This window comes from Gordionus sp. m RMFG-2023, chromosome 2, assembly GCF_954871325.1.
Source record: "Gordionus sp. m RMFG-2023 chromosome 2, tfGorSpeb1-WG-v2, whole genome shotgun sequence".
Classification (NCBI taxonomy): Eukaryota; Metazoa; Nematomorpha; class Gordioida; order Chordodea; family Parachordodidae; genus Gordionus; species Gordionus sp. m RMFG-2023.
In genome coordinates, this window is record NC_088776.1 from 55,838,776 (window position 1) to 55,863,275 (window position 24,500).

Here is a 24,500-nt window from a genome sequence, read left to right on the forward strand (position 1 = left end):
GAAGTCTGCGATTTAATTGAATTTCCAGTTTTTAGATGGACAAGTGGAATGTTTATTTATAAAGAATATGCATAGGTTATGAAGTTCTTAGCAACGTTATTTAACATTTAGAATGAGATGATAAAACGGACCAATTTTATTTAACCCAGGTTATGACAGACCAAATTGACAAATTGCTATTTTACTAGTTTAGCGCCATTTGTACCCTTGTAGACTCTTAAACATTTTTAAAATAATTCCTTTACTTTACCACATAAATGTATACTTAAGACTTATGCTTTACGAGGACATCGATATTATTTGCTGTAATAATTCACCTAAGATATAAACTCAATTGATCCCATAATAATCTGGCAGAGAATTAACTGTTAGAAGAGTGACTTATTACTTATTTGGGAAACCAACTTGATCCCTCTCCAAATTAAAATGGTAAGCATATTGAAGTTTTTTTTAGAATTTTTTTTAGCAAAAAACGTGAACTCATCTAATAATTTATATTTTACATTGATTTATTTTACATCGGGTACTAGGATATTCTAAAATAAGCAATAAAATATTAGAAGAAAATATATTATTTATTTTTTTCAAAAAATTTAAGACCTGGATCATAATTTTTTTTGAAAATGTGACTAGATCCTTTTAAAAGAATGGACTAAGAAGCTTGGTTTTAACATTTATTTCTTTTTTTTCACCTTATCTTGATAAAATACACATTCTCTCACCTTATTTTGCACATAAAGACTTAGACTTATATCTTAAAAATTATTTCTAAATAATTTTAGAATGAAACTTAGAAAAACTGAATATCAAAATTGAAACCTAAAGAAATAATTAATATCTAAATTTATGTTGTCTCATAATTTTATGAAGTATGATCGATCTAAAACACAATTTTGGGGGATTTAACAGTAAAAATATAATACAACTTGTACTATCCGAGTTTAGTTAAGCTGACTTTTATAAAAATCCTAATCGGACGGTATAGATCTACCTACCTCAACTAATATCATAACTTTTATTAAAATTTCCCCGTAAAACTGGACTTCTAAGCTAGTTACTAATATAATATAAAATCATTTTTCTCTATTGATATTGAAATGAACAATATAAAATTATATCATATTGATATAATTTAAGAAATTTTGTTATTATATAAGATTAAATAAACTAAAAATAATAAAACAATGGAGTATATATATTTTGGCCCTCAAGGATGATTGTTTATATGATAATCGGTTTTAACAATATTTTTTTAATTAAAAAATAATTCCACTTTTAATAATACTTAATTATAAATAAATAACAAAACCAATTGGGTTTATTAAATAAAAATTATACTAAAAATTATATCAAAAAATATATTTGATTACTAACCAGCATGTTTAAAAATCTTATTCCTTATTATTTTAACCTCTTTATAAATTTGGTCCAAAATTTTACCTCAATACGTTTCAGTTTTCATTCGTTCATAAAAAAAATTTCATTACCCATGAACTTTATTAATTGTATACTTGTCTTGTTTAATCTAGTATGTATTATCTATGGAAACCAAGAAAGTAATTAAAATACTATTATATGTTATATCTTTTATAATTCCATTTATTAAATTAACTAATAGCCTTTATTCAAACTGGAGATGAAATTAAGATCATTGATGCCAATAAACCCATGTTTTCTAATGTAAATATTACTTAATTTACATTTTTTACATTGTATATTATTATTTTCAATGAAAGCCTGCAATTTCAAAGGATATTCCAGACATTATGTAAATTTATACAAATGCATATAAATTATCATTTATATTAATTTTTCTCAAGCAAATATATAAAAAATAGATTTATACATTTATTTATAAAAATATATTTCATTATTAAGTCAATATTTTTAAATTATTTTGTATTAGGCTATTAATCAATAGTATTGAATTTTTATTAGATTATTTAAGCAAATAATATTTAGACTGACTTTTGTCATATTCAAAAAATATGTAAATGAATGTCTTATTAACTAATTAATTAAAGTCTTGAGTATGGCTACTTTTGGCAATTTTGATGTTATTTAATGGTTAATCTTATATAAAAAAGAAATATACGGAAAGAGGATAAAATTATTGATGGAAAGATAGAAAAAATATAAATTATTATGCTTTTAAATAGGGAGATATTTGAATATAATGAAATCTATGACACATTATCTTCCTCACAATCCTATGCGATACCAATCCGATTTGATCCCATTATCTTAGAATTTTCAGAAAGGTTATATATCATCTATAATTATGATACTAGTATATTTACAATAAATATTCAATACTTACAATGAGATACCAATTTTCACATTAGACATAAGTTACTTTTATTTATATTTTTTTGACTATGCCTGGCTTTTAAAAAAAATTTCATTCAAGGCTTATCCTGCTTTTTTAAATTAGTTATTGACTCTATTTTATAAATCAATTTAAATGGGAAAAAATGGAAATATGAAAATTAAATGATTGTACAAAAGATCCATCTATCAATTATTTTTTAAATGCTTGATTAATTTAAATTTAGAAAAATTTGTTCCACCCCTGAAAAAATTATGATTGAATTTAGGACCAAGTCTGATAAAAAAGAAATATATTTTAGATAATTTTGAATCTACTTTATACATTATTTTTAAAAAAATCTTATTGGAATAATTTAAAATATTATTTTAAAATCAGAGATATAGAAATATAAATACTACATTTTTATTTAAAACCCTGGGTTTTTGAATCCCTTTTCTAATTAGCCTATAGCATTTTTATATAATTTGGAACAAAAGTTCTCAACCAGATTTAAATTTTTTTTACAAAATTGAACCTGACCCTAATAAATAGTTAAAATACTATTTGGAAACACATATATTTTATTTTTTTTGATTAACTTAATTTAACGATTCAAATTGAATTCTTATTGTGTTCCCAAAAAAGAACCTTATTTAAATGTTTTATTATTTAATTATTTTAAAAGAATTTTATGGGTAGTATAAGGGGATTTGAATTTGCGGGGAATAAAGACTCATAAACATAATCATAGATTAAGGATTTACTAGAATCCCACTTGGGGTTATATGGGAGTCAATCCTCAGTTAATAGGAGTTAAGGCCCTAGATAGTTTAGGCATTTTAAAAAACGGATGAACACGCGCAGTTTATAACTACCCATAACTCTGTCTACCCTAGAACCGTTGGAATAAGACAATAAAATTCGAGAGAGGAAAGAATTCTGCGAATTTATTTTTTTAATCCTGTAAGTTTAACCCAAAATATTTTTAAAAAATCAACCACTTATTGCTTTGTCCTTATCTTGGATAAATTTTAATTATCATTCTTGATCACGAAAAAATAAGTGAAAAAAAAACCATCATTTTCTCTATTTATTTTTACCATTTTTATTTAAAAGATTTAAGCCTACACTCTGTCCAAAATATATTTAAAAAGATTTTTTTTAAGCCCGAATCTTACTCAGGCCGATTTATAGGGTTCTAAACCGCAATTCGCCCCCCCCCACTTTAGGTTTTGCTTTCATTATAAGATTACTTTATTATTATTATAATAATTAGTTTTTTTTATTATATAACTATATATTTTAAAAAAAATACACTCGTATTTCTATGTTATACTCAGCATAAAAATTTTAACAAAAAAATAATGATGCAATAAAGTTTAGTGATCGTGGTTGTTTTGAACAGGTTTTAAACCTTAGGAAAAGTTTATTTCATTTTTTTTATTTTTCTACTTCTACAAATTTTATGTTTTTTTTAAAAATTTTTTAGATCGATTTGAAATATTATATCTTACCAAGAAATTTTTAAATCGATTTGTTGATATATAGCTTTATTCACCAATTCATAAATTTTCTTTTCACCATACACACAAAAAAAACACACTTGAAGATTATATGAATTATATAATGTAATATTTAAAAAAAAATGAAATAAAGTATAATTGGAGGGAAAAATAAAAATTAGTATTCTTTAATTGATGGGTCATTTAATAAACAATTTATAATGATTGCACTTCTAACAAATTTAAAAAAAAATAATAATATAGATATTTACTGACCATTATAACTGAAAGATTTATATTATTTTTTGAAATAAATTTTATTTTAAAAACCAATTCATAATAAAAATATGAGAATTTTATTCGGTAAAAAAAATTAAAAAACATGAACATTTATATACACTATTGAATTAAAAAAATATATTAAAAACAAAGAAATCTATATAAAAACATATAATTAAAAGAAGGGAAAGAAAAAATTTAAAAAAAAAAAGAGGGATATCTAATTAGGTGTGGTCCACGGGGCTTAATGACCCATGAATGGATATACAGTTTGAACGGCAGATTTTGATTGAAATCCTTTGGCGGAGGTAGAAACCTTCTTTCGGATCACGTGTGATTAATCGTAACCTTTGCCTATTGTTTTGAATAATTTTAAGGCTTGGGGTCCGAATGATCCACAGGTGTCTGAGACTACCGGAGCGAATAAAATATTATTAAGGTGGCAATATTTATTTGTTTTTGTATTCTCCGCTTTTGAGATGGAGATGGCAGAAAAAGATCTGGCAAAACGATCAACGCATGTATAGTCCCAAGCGAGATTTTTTATATATTAAATGAAAAAGGAATTTATAAGAAAATTGTTGTTATTCTATTCTTTTTTGAAAGATACAACCCACTTTTAAAGATTGCGTGTATATTTTGTTATTTGTGTTATTACCTTTTTATCTTCTTAATATCATAATATCTAGCCATAGAAAAACAAAATAAATACCTCTAATTATTTTCTCGTATTAATTTTTGGTGGATCATAATAGACTTGTTTATTGAAATTCAACTGAATGGACAATTATTATTTTTTTTAAAAAAATTTACATCATTATATTTATAAGAAAATATTTATTCCATTGCACTTCCCCCTATTGTTTTTTTTTTAACATTTATCCTTAAAACTGTTTTCCTAACGTCCAAAATTTGCTATAATTTTGAATCGACTTCGATAATTTGTCGGCCCTAAATTCTTATTTCGCTAATTCTCAAAACAGCTGATTTGGTCTGGACTTTTAATTTTTTTTAGCCCGGCCATGGATTTAGTTTTATTGGGTTTGCCCGGTATACCGGTCTCCGATTTATAGAGTGGCTTAAGGGCTCGCGATTTCGATAATTTTATTTTGGTTTTTATGATTCTCTCATTTACATTTATTTCTGATTGTATTTAAGTATGTTTGCCACTTTCTAATCAACCTTAAATAATGAGAGAGAGAGAAACAATGGTACCTAACACTCGATATAAATCCAAAATAAGGTATCCTAGTACTGTCGAATCTGTGCACACCCTACAGGATTACTATTGAAGTATTATTATTTTTTTCTTCTTTTCCCTGAATTATTATTTGCTTTGGAATTTGACAGAAAACTAAATTGTTTAATACTCGTGATTTTGCAACTTTGTAAAAGTTAAAGTTTTTTTAAAAAAGATAAAATAAAAATATAACCTTATTATTTTAGCAAGAAGGAATCACTTTTAACCTTACCTTATTCCATCGCCAAAAAAAAAATCATATCTTGATTTTTATGATTAATTTTATAATGTATTGGATATATTGTTTTTTTATTAAATATAAAAAGTAAAATTCTGTCCAAAATATAATTCATTAAAAATTTTTTTAAAACTTTTCGAATCTTTTTAAAAATAAAAAAGGATTTTGTACATGGCCTTAAGAAATGCAGTAAAAAGAGCTACACTTTTTGAATTTACGTTTAGCCCCGAAAATTTAAAAAAAAAATGAAATCCATTATTAGCCTACGAATTGGCTTCCATTTTAATCCTTAGATAAAGGAAATGTGATCACATTTGAGCTCGAGACAGCTTAATGGGAATACCATGATAGACATGGGGCGATACCCAAATGTTGACTAGGGAGTTTTTTTTACCACCCTCCTCCCTCCTCAGATTCAGCTCGTAAAATATGGAAGTTTGGCTTCGCGTTTTTCCCTTGTTCTGTTTTATTATGATCCAGGAATCTCTAAACCATTAAAATTTTTTAAAATGAAAATTCAAGACGTATTAATTATCAAAAAAAATGATGCATAATTTATATCCGGTTAAAATTTAAAAGAATATTTTTTTTATTAAATAATACGGATGATTTAATTTTTTTAGCTCGAACAGCTGTCCAGATACCGAAGATTTTAAAATAAAATCGGTTATCCGGTTCGGATGATTCACCCCGTCCGATTTATTTTGCGAATTTCCGCCGGACCGAGAAAAGATATAGCGCAAGTTTGTCAACCGCGCGGACCGATCTGTATTCCAAACTTTTTTAAAATTATTATTATAACTTTGAGTTGATAAAATTATTAGTTAACAATTTTAATTTCAAAACGTGACATATTATTTGGCCGTCGACGATTTTCGAAAAAAAATATTTTATGGATGATTTTTTTGTTTAAAAAAAATAATATTTTTCTTGGCAAGGCTAGTTGCCACGTTTTTTTTTTATCGATGTAATAGTTTTTTTTGTACGAAAATTTTAGCAAAGGGTATAAATAATATGAGGTCATTCGATATATAAGCAATTTGTTGACCAAGACCTTGCTTGAAATTTATGAAAATTTAATGAGACTTTATAATAGCCTTGACGTGGTGACCTTTGCTTTTATTGCCCACATCACAAAAAAATATCTTCATAATATTTCGCCTTCAAAATGTGTTATTAAGGGGGAGGGGAGCTTAAAGAAATTTGAATGAAATGTAACTATTTACAAATGGGAATGAACTATGTATGCACCCCCCCCCCAACCCAATGACATATAATAATATCTAGACTGACGATGCTTTCATATTAATGCATTTGAAAGCGTCGTGGTATGCAAATCAGCTGGACCTGCCATTTTGGTAACCCATATAGTAATTATTCTCATGTTAAAAACTACTGATTACTTGCTTCCATATTATCTCGATGATCAGGCAATTCTTTAATAAAGTTTGCGTCAAGCATAGGAATAATTTGGCCTTTCGTTTAAAATTTTTAATAATGATATGGGTTACCAAAATAGCGTCCCCAGCTGTTTTCATTGATGTACACATATAATAAAATCGCCATCGCCAGTCTGTCATTAGCCCCATGTAACTAAGCAAGTGTTTATATTATCAAAAAATTAAGCAAATTTTAAAATTTTAACTAAATTGTAAATTAAATTTTTTTTAAACTAGAAGTTTTTGGGCATGTTTTTAAATTATTTTCATTAAAGTTTCTAAAGTTTGTGAATTTAATTTTTTATATATATATTTTGGACAAAGTCTTACGTAAAATATGATATAAATCGATATAAATCTTTCTTATTAAAAAAAATATCCTTCAAACTTTTATTTAACCACATTATAACTCTCGGATTTATATATATTAACGGTGGGCACCTAGTCCAAATAATACTCTGACCATATAACCCCTTTTGCACGGAAATGTCTGTGTTAGCCTCAGAAATAAAATCGGTCCCTGGGAACGAAAATCTACGGCTTGGTGCCACACATTTCACTCAAAAACAACTCCCTTTTGTATTTATGAGTTCGAATGTCTATAATATACGGTATAATTAGTTTTTGACTGATATAGGAACTCTGAATTTGTTTTCCGGATTCCAAATATATTTTTTTCGAACCGGTCTATTTCCAATTTCTATAAATTGTTCCATATTGCTGATAATCCGCTTTCTATAAACTTGAGAAGATAAATTGACATATTTTTACGATTGACCAATCCTGTTCCAAAACAAGATATTATAATAATATATATATGTTCTAAAAAAATATATATCTATATTATTTAGGCCTATCGGAATGCCCTATACGGCCCAAGTCATCATAACGAACGAAAGCCCCAACAAGATTCTACAACTCAATTCCATTTCCGGCAATTCCATCCATTTCCATCCGGCATTTTTGGGAGAAAAAGTTTAATTTTTTTTTATTCTCTTTACTTTTGTACATTTGTTTTTATGTTTTTATTTCTATCCCTTAATTTTCATGTTTATTCGAAAAATAATATAATATCATTCACACCGATTCCGCTAAAATAGATAAGTTAATGGGAGTATATATATGACACCATCCCAGCATTCTCATTCTACTACTCATGCGCAACTTTTTTTTCATTCGATTTGCTATATAAGCTGGTTTCGATTAATCAGTATATAGTATTATTTATTTTTTTTCTGACTCATGCCTTAAAATATAAGAGTAGCGCCCGATTGTTAATTAGTGCTTTACACCAATTATTCGATTAATTTAAACGTATTTTTTCACCTCCCCTCACTCGATAAGGACCAGAAAAACGTTGACGGTCCTAGACCAGGTCGATTTGACTACTGTGGTCCTTTTTTTTATCATGCGCATGCTATTATTTTTGGAAAGATTTCTAGAATCTTCAAACCTCCTCCCCTCCCAATCCCTTTTCCTTTGTTCCTATTTATCTCGTATATTTCTTTTTTTTGCACCGGATTTCATTTTATTGTTATCTTGTTATGAGTTATCTTTTGCTTAATCTCATCCCCCTCCCCCTTCTTTTCCCGGTATAACTATTATTATATTTTTTAATTTTGTTACGTGAGCCGAATAGTTACTTTGATTTCTTGTTATTTCCGTTTATTGACTTTTAAACGAATATATTTTATTTTCCGTTAATAAATATTTAAATGTTTACTCATTTTTTTTGTATATACAATGAATAGTTACTAAAGAATTTTTATTTTTTTTTGGCAAGCGCCAAAAATATTTCCCTTTCGATTTATCGAGTAAAGGTAAGCGAGAGAATTGGAAGCTATATGGAATATTATGATGCAATAAATTTATTGCACATGGGGGGGGGGGGGGTAGGATTGAGTAAATAGGGTTATATGATTGGAGTAAAATGAGGAGGCACGTGATTTGAGGCAATTTAAAATGTACCGCTTCGATTAAACCATTTTAATAAATGTAATTGGGCAAAATGGAAATATCTTTTTAAAATGGCGGGAAAAGTGCACGCTATGAAATCAGATATTTAAAAACCATAAACGAAAACTCACATTTTAGTAAATATTTGCTTTAATTTTTTTTAAGGCTTTAGAACCGGGGTACAATGCCAGTTTTTTGATAACATTTTTGGCGCGCGAAATAGGACAGGTGGAGAATAGCCTCACCATACATACTTCTCTGGGAAATTTCAAATACCAAGTAAATTTTTCTTTTAATTCCATTATAATTAAAGTTTATTTTTTTTAAAAAAAAAAATCATTTAAATCGGAATTCGATAAAAGTTCTTAAAATTTAGCTATCATTTCTTTTTTTTTTGAATAACGGAGATATCGAATATTACCAAAAATCGCCAACATTTTTTTTTAAAATAGTTATTCGCAAACTTTCGAAGCTTTATCGAAAAAGAAGAAATAAAGCATTTTTAACATAAAAATAAAAACAATGTCCTAAATGTAATTATAGAAAATTTCTAAACATTTAACATACGATTTCAGTAAATTTAAAAATTTCGGAAAGTTTCGAAGCTTTCGCAAACTTTAAAAATAGATTTTGGACACAATTTAACGAAAAAAATCTTGTAATTTTCGAGCATAAAATGCAAATTTCAAAAAATTTTGAAGATTTTTTTTTAAAAAAAACTTATGATTTAAAATGAACAAATTATAAATTATTAAAACGAAAATAATTATTTGAAAGGTTTTTGGTTCCGGTGTCCCGAACGCCTACAGAATTCGCACGTTTTACGAGGGAAAAATTCCGTCGGAAGCCATTTTCGCGCCAATAATTAGCATCTTTAATCCTAACACTCACGCTATACAGGTATTATGAAGAAGAAGAAATATAATTCTACGAATTTTTATTTTTACTATTTTCTCTTTTTATACTTTGCCTTTTTGATTGATTTTTTTTTATCCTTAAAGATTCTCTTTTATTTTCTCTTCGTTGGTTTGTTCTATGTTTATTTCATTTATTTAAAATTTTATAAATTAATTAAAAACCAGGCGGTAGAAATATGGACAAGCAACGGAGATTTCCACTTGGAATTGCCTTACGGTTTTGGTCATAACACTGAAAAAATATGGGTATTTTTTATTTAGTTTTTTTTATAAATGATTGAATTTATAAATTTTAAATCGCCCCATCTAGTGTTTCTAAGTATTATCTATTCAATCGTCATTTTTAAGGGATACTCTGTAATTTGTCACTTGAGACATTTTTTTTCTTAACTCCTTCTTAGTCAAGCAGTAGTTTCTTTAATATAGATTTTATATTCTTCTATCGCAAAGTCTGACACATTTACAATAAAATTAGTGACCATTTTTTTAAAAAAAAGTTAACTAAGAAGAGGTTTGTGAGCTGATTAAAACCCAGGAGCATATTTATGCTAATTTCCTATTATACTTAAATTGTTAATAGCACGTTTAATTTTGTATATACGTTTTTAGAAACTCTCCCCTTTCCAAACAAAACCTCTGGTTATTTCCAATTACCTGGCCACTTCCCAGCCATCCAATATCTCTTGCTATCTCGCCATCAAGATCGAACATCATGCCAATTTCGGGAGCTCTGTAAACCCGCAAAATACGTATAATAACGCAGAGAATGTTAACAATGGGGCTGATCGATCCCTCTTTGGGGATAACAGGATAGAAGGGCTCAACCTCATGCCGCTTAACGCGAATGAGGAACTGCTAGTACTGTATTTCGATATAGAGATTACGCAAAGTTTTTTTTTCACTCATTTTTGGGGATGTGGTGAGGGGGTAAGGGGATTAATAAAAGTATAAAGAATGGAGTATAAATAAATTATAATTTCAAAAAATAAACAATTGTAGCGCCTGGCCTATATTCACCTATAGACCTGTTGGATTTCGGCACTCTCAGCACTTATGATCTTCCTAAAACTCTCAAACTGAAAGTTTACAATATGGGAAATAGCCCAATACATATAACGGTTATTATAATTATGTTTTTTCCGTCTAATATTTTATTTATCACTATTTTTTTATTTTAAAAATTATCCTTTTTATTTAATTCTCTTTCTCTTTTTATATTTTTTTCATTGTTAACATTAAAATAATTTTTAGAACATATCTCTTCTTCAACCGAACGAAGCCTTAAACATAGATTTCGTGTCACCTGTCAAAGTCACTCCGAATTCCAAGAAACCCACCATTATAGCCACCTTACACTATCTTGGTTTGAAATATAATTAAAAAAAAATAATTGAAATATTATATTATTTTCTAGCTTTCAAAGCCTCTAATCCTAAGCACAAACAAGGCAGGATTCAGATACTGTCCAATCTTTCTACGCATAAACTGATCATTCCTTACAGAGCCAACGTTTTGAGAGGGTAAATCATTCATTTTCTTTCCCACAGCTCATATTTTTTAAAAAAAATTTCTGTTCGTCATCTGAGAATTAAAATAGTCTAACTCCAGTTTTTGTAATTTTGTTGTTTTCGATAGGATAGTTAACCTTGGATCCCATTTAATTTGAATTATTTTATAAATATTTAGGATTTTTTAATGTAAATAGAATGGTATAATTATAAAATGACAAAAATTGGATATAGATAATTATCAGGCGGCGAGTTATAAATATACAATTTTTTTTAAAAATAAATAAAACAAGTGCTCTTATATACGATCATAACACTACCAAGATTAACGTGGCAGCACCCAACGCTAATGCCGTTAAGAGTTACTTGTCTTTGACGAACACGTTCGATTTCCCGCTGGCTATATCGGACGTTTATCTTGAAAACGGAGAATCCCCACGTGAAGACAAAGATGATCTTAACCCCTTTAGGGTAAAAAAAATAATACCATTGTCTTAAGAAAGAGAATTGATTTTTTTTCCTAGCCCTGGAAAAGAGAAAACTAAAAAAGAAATTTAATTTTGAATCCCATTTTTTTTTAAAGGTATCAAAGATCTCGCGTTTCCCTGATAGCTATCCCCTCGTGATCCAGCCCAAATCTAAGTACGATAGGCTCTTCATCGAATATCGCCCAGCCAAATTAACCCCCAAGATGAGGGTAATTAACGAGGAAAACGGCAAGAAGATAGTACTTCCTTACTCAATAGGGAACGATTTTGCCAACGCTAATCCCCAAAACAGCGAATTGCGGCACCTCAGCACATCTATCTGCATCATGACCAATGCCTCTAAATTCAGGATTCCAATAAATGTTTACCACGGGGGAATGAGGGTTTAAATTATAGCATTTTTTTAAGGAAATTGTTATCCGCCATATTTGTTAAATTTATACTCTAATTATCTGTGAACATACCATTTTTTGAATAGATATCTACCTACGGACGGCATTCTAGCGGTGTTTCCCCGAATAATAAAGCTTCCCTTAATTTTGACGTTTTTGCTATGGGAGCATCGTCTTTCCCGTCGTTAGTGACGAAGCAATCCCTAAAGAATACCACATACACCTTTAGGCTGATTAGCTTGTTCAACAACCACGACACTCAGGTTAACGTTTCCAATAGAATTTTCCTTTCCAAAATCCCAAGGAACGACGTCAAAATACCGAACGAGAGAATGGTTTGGTTGATGAATTCGCTAAAAATATTGCCAGTGTGGGTGGAAAACACTTTAAATATCGATGAGATTATTCATAGTAAAAAAAATATATGATTCATTCGCGAAATACCTAATTCTATTTCTCATATTTTACATTCTGAGGGTTAGAGGGGGGGGGGGGGGATAGCATTTTATTAATAACTTAAAATTGATAAATCTTTATTTGCTTTCTCATAATTTGAAAATGCTAAGGACATTTTAATATACGAACGAATTTATATACAATACATTTTATAACTATTAGATGGCTACAGCCCTCTACCAATTCTCATTGGCACCTCTCGCGTGGCTAACATGTCAATAACTCCTTCCCATAGAAACAAATTACTGTTTCCCGTCACTCAGGACCTTGATTCTATCTTCCCGGGCCTTGCGGATAGTTTTTATCATTCTAATGATGATCACGAAACATGTTCGGGACAAAATGTTGCAGCAATTTTCGAAGAACAAATAATTAAAAATGACAAAAAATCGCTAAATTTTATGGAATTGATTTTCGATGATGGAAATGTAGCAAAATTTAAAGAATTCGAGGTAACATATGTAAAGCTATTATGATTGATAGAATTTCGATACCCACTAAACAACTATTAATCATTTACAGCAGGTGTCTGCAAATCGACCAAACCGGCTTAGACCAACAACCATAAGAATGAATTATTTTAAAATATTACTTTCTTAAAAAATTATATATTAAAATATCAAAAAAATTGTGGTGCTTTTTGAAAAAATTGTTTAAATTACCTGTGTATCATTTCATTTTTCACTTCTTTTTTGCCAATCTTATGAAAATGATAGATCCCGCTAAAGCCTTATTACGCCCTTCATATGTTAGCTAGCCTTTCGCTTCCTACCACTCCATTCGTAGATGGTCTATTCACCGAAACCACATTCCTAAAATTGAATTGCCTCAAAATCCCGAAAATAGAACATTCCATAACAAAGGAAGGAGATGTAATTTTTTTTGAATGATTGTTTTTGTTTTCATCATTACTTACTATTTTGTTATGGGTTCGGACCATTAGCAAAAAATAATAACAAAACCATAACCCCCCCCCCCTCCATTAGAGTGTTATCTGCTTATCTTTTTCATAAATTTAGAATTTGTTCTTTATAGTTTTTATTTTAAAAATAAGGGTCTAATTTCATTTTTACTCCCCTCTTTCCCAACTCTTTCACCAAGATGAGGAACTATTTATAATCATTAATTTAGAATTTTGCCAAAGAAATGCTGGACTTGGGATTGGAAGTTGGAATCACTTTGCACCAAGGTCACCTAGGAATATCCGCGACAGGAGAAGATGATGATGCAGACTTAAATGAGAGCCTTCACAATTTGGGCGAAGGTTACGGGACAAACATGCTAGATTTTGGGGATACTATTTCTTACCCTGTAAACAATTATTGAATCGATATTTTTTTCATTAAAGAAATAAGTTTATCAGGATAATATTTGCTAAAGCAACATTAGAGTTTTAAAGATTTGAAATTCAGTGTTGGCAGTATCGTTTATATTAGAATCTAAGATACAAGTCAATTTTATATTGTATCTTGTAATTCTCATAACCACTCAGTTAGAGTTAGGGGTGTACCGATACCACTTTCTGGAGGCCGATCCGATCCGATATTTCAGATATATTGATATCGGCCGATAACCGATCCGATATCATATCTAATTTTGTATTCTGCAAAGATACCGGTTTTAATTTTTAATATACTTTTTATTAGTACAACATCTATAATTTTACTATACCATAACATATGTCATTTAAATATATTATAATGGTCAGTTATAGTTTATATTCAATTCAATTGCTATTATTTATATAATAAGTAATAACATTAATCTATTTACATAATTAGTAATAAAAGAATATATTATGAAATTTGAAATTAATATTTAAAATTAATATATCGAAGATTTCTTTTTATATCAGAGATATGTCGGCGGTGATGGGGACTGTTAATATCACTAGCATCACTAAAAACAGATACTGAAGAGATTAATGAACACTTTTTTAAACAGAATGCCAAAAAAAATAACTATATTGCAGAATGTTTATTAACTAATTATTTCTATTAAAAAAATTAAACATAAAAATGTATTTCGATTTAATTTATAAAAATAAATGGTTTTTTAGATATAACTTTTTTTAAATTTTGTTAAAAGCGCCATTTGATATCGGATCGGAAAATTTTATAATATTTGCCTATAACCGATATTTTAAAATGAGCGAAATATCGGCCCGATCCGATCCGATATAAAATATCGGTACATCCCTAGTTAGAATGTTTCATCATTTGGCATTATTTAAAAATAGCCTGACTTTTTTTAAAAAAAAGTATAGCCTGACTTTTAAAAAAAAAAGTATATAAATGAAATAATAGAATCTATACTCACTTATCGATAATAGTTGACGTAGCATGTTTTTTTAAAGGAATTAGTTATTTCCAGCACTAAGTTTGTATGTATAATTTTATTATCAAATTTTTTTTTTTTAAAAAAAGTCAAAAATCTCAAAAATCAATCTTCACCTTGACAACTTTTTCGACGAAGAGGTGACCGTCACTAGGATAGCTCCATATCTGAGAGAACCCTTCAACGCTTTCACTTTTTTGAGATCCCTCAATAACAAGAGACTGAAAATTTTACCAAAATCCCGAAATAATTTCGTAAGTTTTTTATTAAAATTTCGCGACAAGAATATTTTAATTGGGAATTTCTCCATATTTTTTTAAAAAAAATGATTTTTGTTTAAATATTACCCAAAATAATCCCACAAATCCTTGATATTTCAGCTTTGAGTGGGTTAACTGTAATATTTATCAATTAAAAATTTACTTCAATTTTTAAGCTTTTCTAGACAAAAATAAGACCGCCTGGCATACCCGGTTTAATCAAACTCAGATGAAATCGTTATACGATAATTAATTTTTTTTAAAAAAAAATTTTTTGAAAGGTCGGTCAAATTACGTTCGACCCCACGCAGGCCTGCTTGCGTAACGAGGTTTATTGCTATACAGGTCTGAACGTCAAAGATAAAGGTTTTCTTATTAAAATTATTTATCACCTATTTATCTTCTCTTCCTTCTTTAATTTCTTATTTCAATATTTCTCGAAGATCAGGAGTGTTTTAAGCAGAAATTATGGAAAATCGTCATTTATTCATTTTTTTCATTAATATTATTATAGAATATAATGATTGGCTAGAAACCTTTAACTATCCTGCCAACTGCATCGATACCGATCTTCCCGTGTTCAAGCAAAGATTCGCTAAATGGAAAAATTTAGTCAAAAACAAACTGAATAAGTTATTTATATATTTTTTTTATTTATTATTGTGACTAGGTCTCAAAAAATCGGTTAAAACGAAAAGTCACACAAGATTTTGTGCCATACATAATATATGAACCTTTTTTGAAGACACTGTCAATTAGGCTCTCTAATCAATTATTGAAAAGTGACACCCGTGACAAATAAACCATTTTCGTAGACCGGTCAAGGTTGTTCTAAAATGGATCCATGTTGCTAAATATTTTCAAGGGTTAACTTATAAATCACGTGATTTATCTGAAAACCTTTTGGGCATGATCTTTCTCTATAACCTTGTGAATATTGATTATTTCTGAAAGGTTAAAATTTGAATCTTCTAATATCTTTATGACAATTTTTTCTTTCCTCTTTAAGTAGTGAGCTCTTTGGTATAGAAAATAAAATAATTTGTTTTATTTTTCGCCGTTAGACTTGATTCCGCTTTCATAGTGGATACTACCAAGACCCAATCCGCTCTACGATTTTATGTAAAAAATGGCGACCTGAAATGGCCGAAGCTGATAAGCTCGGATCGATTGGATTTTCCTCTCACCAAGATCGGAAATTATAGTGTACGTACACCCAAATCTTAGAATAAAGATATTTTGAAGATTATTAAAATATTGTTGACATTTTATCCATTTCTTTTTAAGTTCTCAAAAATAATATAAGTACACTTTTCAAAAAAAAGGATTATTATCTCCATTTCAAATGTTTAAATTATTAATTACTTGACGTTGTTTATAGGCTGCCGTGATTATAATCAGGAACCCTAGTTATAGTCCCTTGCTCTTACACATTGTACCCATCTCCGTCATCAAGGACCAAGGCCACGCCATATTGAGCGTTGTTAATGCCGAAAAAGTGTCTACAAATGAGTTTCGATATAATATTTATTTTTGTTTTAATGGTAAGGGGGGCGAGAGAGAAGGCGGTTAAGCGGTTGAATTTTAAGATTCTAAAAAATTTAAAACACTCTAGTGGTAAGCATTCAATATATCGGAATTTATTATGTGAATGATCTAAGGAATCTAATATGATAAAAAAAAAATTTTAAAAAAAAACTCTTCCAGAATTGCAAGAGAGGACAAATCTACCTTTATTCCAGAGGTCATCGCTGATAACCCTTTCGAGTTGGCTGAAATCAATATGGCTTCTACTTCCGAAAGCCAGTTCTCTGGGAAGGATTCAAAATTCTCCAAAGTACCCGACGAGAATTCTCTTCAATTAAACGAGAATTCCCTGTATTTGAACCGATTCAATCATACCCTACAAGTTAATCCATCCACGCTGGCCTACGTTCTTCAACCGTTTAAGGAAGCCAAATTCTTCGTCAAATTTTCGCCTCAGTTTAACCGGGCTTACAGCACCCATCTTATCGTTAGGTGCGACTTTATAGATTTATTGATAAAGATATACAGCGTTTTTGTGAGATTGTTCTATATATATGCTTATTTTATTTTTTTTAAAAAAAAGGAACAATCTTTCTATATTGGAGACCATAAAAATAGTGGGGAGAGGAGGACTGGGTCAACTTAAACTATTGGATTTGTCAACTATGCAATTTCAATCTCCCAATATACCCATAACTTTCGCGTTTACCGAAAAACACCTCAAATATTGCCTCAAAGATAGTATAAACTCTGATTTTTATATTTATTTCTTGCAATATTTTTTCTCCCTTTAATCACTAATTGGATTTAAATTTTGATATATTAATACTCTTAATTAAGCTCCTTTAAGATCCATAGGATCCTTGAAACGTGGTTTTCTCCTCAAGAATACTGGCCAACTCCCAGTTACTCTCAAATCTTTCTTCGTTTTACGCGATTCGCCAACGCCTGCTCGCGAATATTTTACCACTAATATTTTAGGGTTCATGTCGCGTTTTAAAGAATTCCTTCTGTTTAAACAGTTATCGATATTCGTAAAACCTAACCATGTATCGGTTTCTAGCGATTGTAATCGCTTCGGTTTTCGGGTTCACGATTGTCAAGCTATGGAGGGTCTGGTCGTACAACCGAATCAGTCCAAACGAATAGATGTCAGGTAATATATTTATAATTCAAGCGAGTTCAATATTTTTTTTACCGTATTTTAGTTTCACCCCAGACTTTTCCGTGTCCAAAATCTCCACATCATTCCTCATTTTGACGACCGACGATTCACAGAATTCGCCAGACTCGACCTTAAATGAAGCTAATCTAATGTTCACTTTGACCGGTTCGATTGCCGTTACTTTAGCCAAGGCATGTTCTCATAATATAGTCAGGCCCCAGTGGGAAGTCGTACTTTATTATTGTACGGTAATGATATTTATTTTTTAGTTGAAATTGATAGTTGGATTTCATAAAAAAAAAATTTTTAAATAGTGGGTGTCCATGGCGATTTTACTCATTTTCGTGGTAGTAGTCACGTGGGTCGAAGCTGATAGGTTGTGCAAATTTTTCCTTCTCTTGTCTCACTCAATTAGATCTCCCAATAGTACTCAATGCAAGAAAATCGAGACGGTCAACATAAGGTGACATTTTTTTTATACGAAACATCAAATAATATTGTTATTTTTTTATAGTAGCAAAAAATGTGACCCTAAAGTTTTTAAACAACCTCGTCGACAAACACTCGTTGACGATGATCGGACATCTGTCAAATCGAAGCTACTTCAAACCAATCCCGGTAAATGTAAACCCACCGTTAAGAGCCTCAAGGAAAACAAGGGCCCAAAGGCTAAGACGGAGGTATGAAATAAAAAAAAAATTTCTCTTCCCCCCCCCCGATATATATTTTAAATTGATAGTTTATTTATATTAAGTTATACAAAAAACTTATTTGTTTAAACCGATGTTATTTGACAGAATGCTTCTACCAATGGCAAAGCATATAACAATACCACTAGCGACAATACTAGCGGAAAAGCTTCCAAGATTTCTTCTTTCAAAGAAGTCCCTCGCTCGAACGGTAATATTTAAGGAGGGTTCTACTCAACATATACCATTATAATAAAAACTTGAAGATATGATACAGTAAAATCTTTTGCTTTTTTTTCTCTTATAAAGCCTCCAAAATTTCGGATCCAGTGTTGTCCAAATCGAATTCAATCTTAAATAGTGTTATCTGCCCACCAAACCAAAACAACTCTCTAAATCAATCGACCAATCAAAAAGTCGGGAAGAAAAAGCGGAAATCGCAGGGGAATAATATATATAATAACGAAATTATCACCGCTTCAAATGGGTAAATATATTTTCGTGCATTCAATGATGATAATATAATATGATGCAATTATTACTAGGCGGCTATGACTAACAAAAAATTTTTTAAATATTACAATCAGATTTGCTTTATGGGTATAGAAATTTTTTGCTTTGGCCGAACCTTAATTATAGCCCTAACTATTATAATATGGAAATGAATATTTGTAATCGTTCAAAAAAAAAATTCTATACCTTGCTATTAAATTTTTAGGGATGATAAATTTAATAGACTTAGAAACGATTCTATTAACAAGCGCCCTCTATCTACGTCAAATTTAGCCTTCTCTTCTTCCAGTTTGAATAGTGCTTTAGTACCGACCACAACTAATACTCATATCCTACTTAATAAAGTTTTTTATTTATTATTTTTCAATATAATCGACGATTTTTTAAAATATTTTTGTAAGAACTAAAAGATTAATGACGTTTATTTTACCCCCTATTCATTAACTTTTACAGATATTCAGTTTTATTAACATTTATTTATTTGAATTTAAGAAACTTCTAGCGAGTAAAAAGATTGGACCATGTACGAATGCTCAGCAAGTAGTGCCGCTCGCGAAAGTTGATTTGGTGAGGAAGGAATCCATCACCGATTTACTGACCGATATTTCGTAAATTTTTTTTAGAAATATATTTACATTTCCTATATTAAAATTCCCCTCTCCCTAGTTTTGGTACCTCGAATAAAAAATAAAATGTCCGGAATTTGGTTCGGCAGATTATATATTGATTAAATTATACATATTTTAAAGTTTTTTTTAAAATTTATATATTAATTTCACTTTATTAAAATACATATTAATGAATCTTTATAAAATATAATGATTTGGTTATTTATCTTATCATCTCTTTAATTTTTCTTTATCTTGAATAGTTTATAATGACATTGCTTACTTACATCGTATATAGAGTAGAAAATATTAAAAAAATGATTTAGTTATATATAAGAATTATGTTAGATCATTTTTTAACGATATTTTTATTAACGATTCAATTCGGTAATCAAGGCAACCGCGTTTATACTTTTAACATAATATGATTAACTCATTATTCATATTAAATTATATTTTTTTGACCTTTCATTATTTGTATGTGTAAGATCGTTACATTTTGTAAAGATTGAATAAATATTATAACCTATAATATATTAAAAATAATGAAAAAGTAAATGTACAAAAAAATAATAAAATTAATAAAGTAAGCTTAAAATTTGCAAATTCTTGGTCATTTTCTCGAAGAAAATAATCTTTTTGATACCCTTTAATTATCATCTTTTCCAAAATAAAAATATCTCCAAATTATTAATTATAATAATTTGCGTATAATTTTTTAATAAAACAAATATTTAAATTATATATATATATCTAACATTTCGAAATTCTGCGATTTTATTCGTTATTTAACGTCTTGTAATTAATGAATAATTTAAGGGGCTTTGTGATGCAATTTAATTAATATTTTATTTTGTTGATTTTTATTCAAGTGAACGAAGTTTGACTCCCACGAATTGTACTTATGCCGACGTCATAAATAATAGGATGAACGGTAACGGGCGCTCATCTAATAGTTCCGGTACGCGCCATATTTTACCATTTTATGTCTCCCTTTTTTGGGGTAAGGAGAATTAATATAGATGTGAATGAATGAATGAAAATTAATCACAATTTTTGAGAATATATATTCGAAAATTTTAAATATTAGATTCTAACAGTCGAAGCTTGACACCCGTGTGGGATTTGCCAGAAAACCGCGTTTCCAGATCTAACGGTATTATATTTTTTTCGCGCCATTATTTAAAAAAAATTATTAAATATTATTAGATGATGATTTCTCGGCGATGTCGGAAAGGACAGCAGCATTTCACTTAAAATCTGAGGAAAAGAATTTAGAAAATGGTTTTAAAAAAAATTTTTTTTTATCTGAACGATGCAGGGGATTAATTATAATGGAAAAAGAATTACCTAAAACATATAATATATTTAAAATTGTAAGCTTTGTCAAGTAGTCCCAGACCTTTTTTATTAATAAAATTTAATTTTTATGGTATACTATATTATATTTATTTTTGATAAATTGCAACATTTCAAAGTGTTACTTTTTAGGGTTAGAATTATGGTAATTTACTTAATATTTGGAATTTTATTTAGATAGTATTCGTAAAAAGTTTAGGTTCGGTCATAAATTATCAATTTATAAAATTAATGCCTATTGATTTTACAATACTACACCTAACTCGAAATTTTTTAAAAAGATTTCGCCGGCTCGAACCCGAAATTATTTTAAATAAATTTACGGGCTCGGTCTGGCCCTAACTTCATTTTTATAATTACTCAAAATAAAAGATATTTTATATGGCGTTTAGTTTTTATAAATAAAATCAAATATTGATTTAAATATATTTAAATTAATTCCCAAGACCGACACGACCTGGTACACATTTTTCTAAAAATTAGACCCTACTTTATCGATATTTTAAACTTATTAGTAAATGAAAAAATTTTTCTACCTATATGAATTTTAATTTACAGAACAATACATACATTTAACCATAAACACAATTGTGAATTTTAACATTAATGATCTGGTAAAAACAATAAAATAAAGTGTCCTCAATCTGGACTACCCATTTTATCACCAGCTATTCCTCGAACCCTTAATGCCTTTTCTGTCCTTGCCCTCACAACTAAACAACCCATAGTCGATGTGCTCACTAGCCCAATAGAAAAATTTAAATTAATTGTTTATAATTTATAAACTTAAATCAATATATTATGTTTTTTTAAAAAAAAATGGTTACTCTTATTTACTAGAAAATGAACCATCCCTTGTGGATCGATCCATTTTTCAAATTATATTACACATTCTATTATCTCTTAAATTATGCTCATTTTTTCTTATTAACCCTATACTATAAGACTTTATATATTTAAATAAATGAGTTATATTTTTTAAAAAAAACATCTTTTTTTCTTCTAAAAAATGTTTGAAACAGAAGATTATTCTGCTTTTTCCTTATTCCCTCCTCCGAAATCTTCGAACGGTCGAAATGATCTCAGCCACCTATGGCAAGATGTCAAATCTAATATCGATCTAAGTATGAAACGTGTCAATCAAACGGCGCCTTTCAGCGAAATTCCGCCAATTGGCGGGAAACAATTAACGATCCATCCTGATAACTCCGCTACAGATAACAAGTACATTTTATTTTTTTTTAACCTCAGCACGGACATCCCATTTATTATAAATAATTCGAAATAATGATTCCTCTAAACATTTTCTCATGTTATTCCTCGCAATTTTTTTATATTTCTCCCATAAAATTACCACCATCTCAACGAGTGCTCTTTTTAATGTTAGTGTGGGGTAGGGGGGGGGGGGGTGCGATGGCTAACTAAACTCCTCAGAAATGGAATATTTTTGAATTTTTATCATTAAATACAAATCTCCTTTTTCCTATATCGGAGTTAAGAATCAGCTTACTATTAGAATATTTGAGCCTTCTCTTTTTGTAATTAATTATACTCTTGATAATTTGTATTTTATTTTTTCTTCTTTCCAGACTTTTCGACACTAAATGGCTCGATCTTTCAACCTCCAACCAAAATTCTCTCTGGAATAACACGTCTTCCACCGCTTATAACTCTCGTAGTTCCTACGAATATCCCATGTATCCTTTAAACAAGTCCAACCAGCAATCTGGTATGGCTCAAAATTTTCCTGTCGGGAATTTTAGCGTGGGAACTTTCGGTAGCTTTGATCCCGAATACGATGACAACTTATGGCAAGGTGGCAAAAATGGTAATTAAATTCTTACTTCAAAAAATAAAAAAAATAAGATTACCCATAATATAACTTCGCTAGGAATATTTGTTAAATTTTTTAATTAACTAAGTTAATCCACATTTATATTAATTTTTTTTACAGGTACTTCCGGTCTTTCTAGATCATCCAGCTGGGATAGCATCGTTGGCGAAGTGCAAAAATACCAAGAACAGCAAAATTGCATTCAAAATAATGCTACCTACACTTTCTGTAAGAAAAAAAATTAATACCTTTTTTTGCATATACCTATCTAATTAAATTTGAATGTATTTATTATTTATTATTCCATTTTGTACTTACAAGATTCTTTGCTAAAAAATTACTTGGCCGACCCCGGATTTCAAGAATATCTAAGAGAAAATGATATGTCTGTTCCATCTATCCACTCACAAACATCGCACTCTAGTGTACCCACTTACGATTGCCCTTATAGCAATTCGCTTCCTTATGATTACAAAATCCCTTCGGGAAATAAGGCTTATGACTATGAAAATGACTTGTCAAGGTTTATTTTTTTTAAAAAAATTGTTTTTATAATTTAATTAAATAAGTCATTATCATTAAAAATGACCTCCTTTTTTAAATTTACAGACTGATAATTGAGGAAAATTCTTTAAGACAACCAATCAGTGATTACATTGACTATCCTTCTCCCAATTACGAACGCGACATATTGGATATTCAAGACAGTTTCAAGAGGATGATCATGACCAATTATAATAAACCGACTACGTCGCTACCGGTATTTTATTCATTTTTTAAGAAAATATATCTTAGGTTATTCATATATTCCGTTTATAATATTTAGTATTCTAAATATACATTATATGAAAGAGTTCGATAGTCATTGTTTAAAAAAAAATATTAAAGTCATAGAATATTATAGTTGATATTTCTGCGACAATCAATTTTTGGATTGCCATTCTTTTTAACCATTACATGCTCAAACACTGCTATTTTTTTTAAAAAAAATTAAGATCATGAAAAAATTTCCTGAAATTTATAGAATAAATACCTATATACATGCGATATACATTTTCATTCAATTAGTGATTTTTTTTTTCAAATTGATAAATCGTCTTTCAGTAATCCTCGTGGATTTCATATCTCGTAACGATTTTTATAAAATCTTATTATTTTATGACAGAATAAGGGAGATGACGATAAGAAGAACGTAAGACGGAGATGTCAAGAATGGCTTTTTTCAACCAATGCTCAACCTTTTAACCCTAACCCTTAAGAAGATCTGAAATTTTATCAGAAATTGAATTAATTTTTTTATAACTGTAAAAATCTCATATATATATATTTTTAAAGGAAATGTCTGATTCATTTTTGAAAATTTATCCTTTTATTTTTATGTATAGAAATGTTATTTAAAAAAGATATAATATAGTATTAAACATCATAAATTTTTTATTTGAAATTCCTTGTGTCGCAATTAGTTATGACCTAGTGTTGTTA

General features: G+C 29.0%; 1 protein-coding gene across 1 annotated transcript; it reads left to right on the top strand.

Moving 5' to 3' along the window:
• The first annotated feature begins 1,454 nt into the window (after positions 1 to 1,454).
• LOC135924482 (uncharacterized) lies at positions 1,455 to 24,465 on the top strand. Its single transcript, XM_065459538.1, has 42 exons — positions 1,455 to 1,556; positions 1,619 to 1,680; positions 1,737 to 1,768; positions 2,160 to 2,261; positions 7,861 to 7,984; positions 9,131 to 9,244; positions 9,743 to 9,865; positions 10,048 to 10,128; positions 10,492 to 10,771; positions 10,882 to 11,000; positions 11,134 to 11,245; positions 11,297 to 11,402; positions 11,684 to 11,861; positions 11,974 to 12,261; positions 12,357 to 12,681; positions 12,889 to 13,178; positions 13,443 to 13,598; positions 13,858 to 14,037; positions 15,153 to 15,317; positions 15,605 to 15,689; positions 15,838 to 15,955; positions 16,388 to 16,529; positions 16,705 to 16,835; positions 17,031 to 17,342; positions 17,434 to 17,591; positions 17,691 to 18,006; positions 18,059 to 18,263; positions 18,330 to 18,478; positions 18,530 to 18,695; positions 18,813 to 18,915; positions 19,014 to 19,191; positions 19,423 to 19,561; positions 19,710 to 19,825; positions 20,698 to 20,786; positions 20,916 to 20,981; positions 21,035 to 21,109; positions 22,207 to 22,408; positions 22,774 to 23,012; positions 23,139 to 23,246; positions 23,340 to 23,541; positions 23,628 to 23,778; positions 24,184 to 24,465. Exons 1-42 carry the CDS (start codon positions 1,490 to 1,492, stop codon positions 24,274 to 24,276), a joined length of 6,447 nt encoding a protein of 2,148 aa, XP_065315610.1. The 5' UTR covers positions 1,455 to 1,489; the 3' UTR covers positions 24,277 to 24,465.
• Positions 24,466 to 24,500: the final 35 nt, after the last annotated feature.

Excerpts from the sequence above, each read along its gene's own strand:
- LOC135924482 (XM_065459538.1), top strand. The coding sequence starts at position 1,490 with ATGAACTTTATTAATTGTATACTTGTCTTGTTTAATCTAGTATGTATT. Across the intron at positions 15,318-15,604 it reads CAAAATCCCGAAATAATTTC|GTCGGTCAAATTACGTTCGA; the intron begins GTAAGTTTTTTA and ends ATTTTTTGAAAG. Across the intron at positions 15,956-16,387 it reads GTCAAAAACAAACTGAATAA|ACTTGATTCCGCTTTCATAG; the intron begins GTTATTTATATA and ends TTTCGCCGTTAG.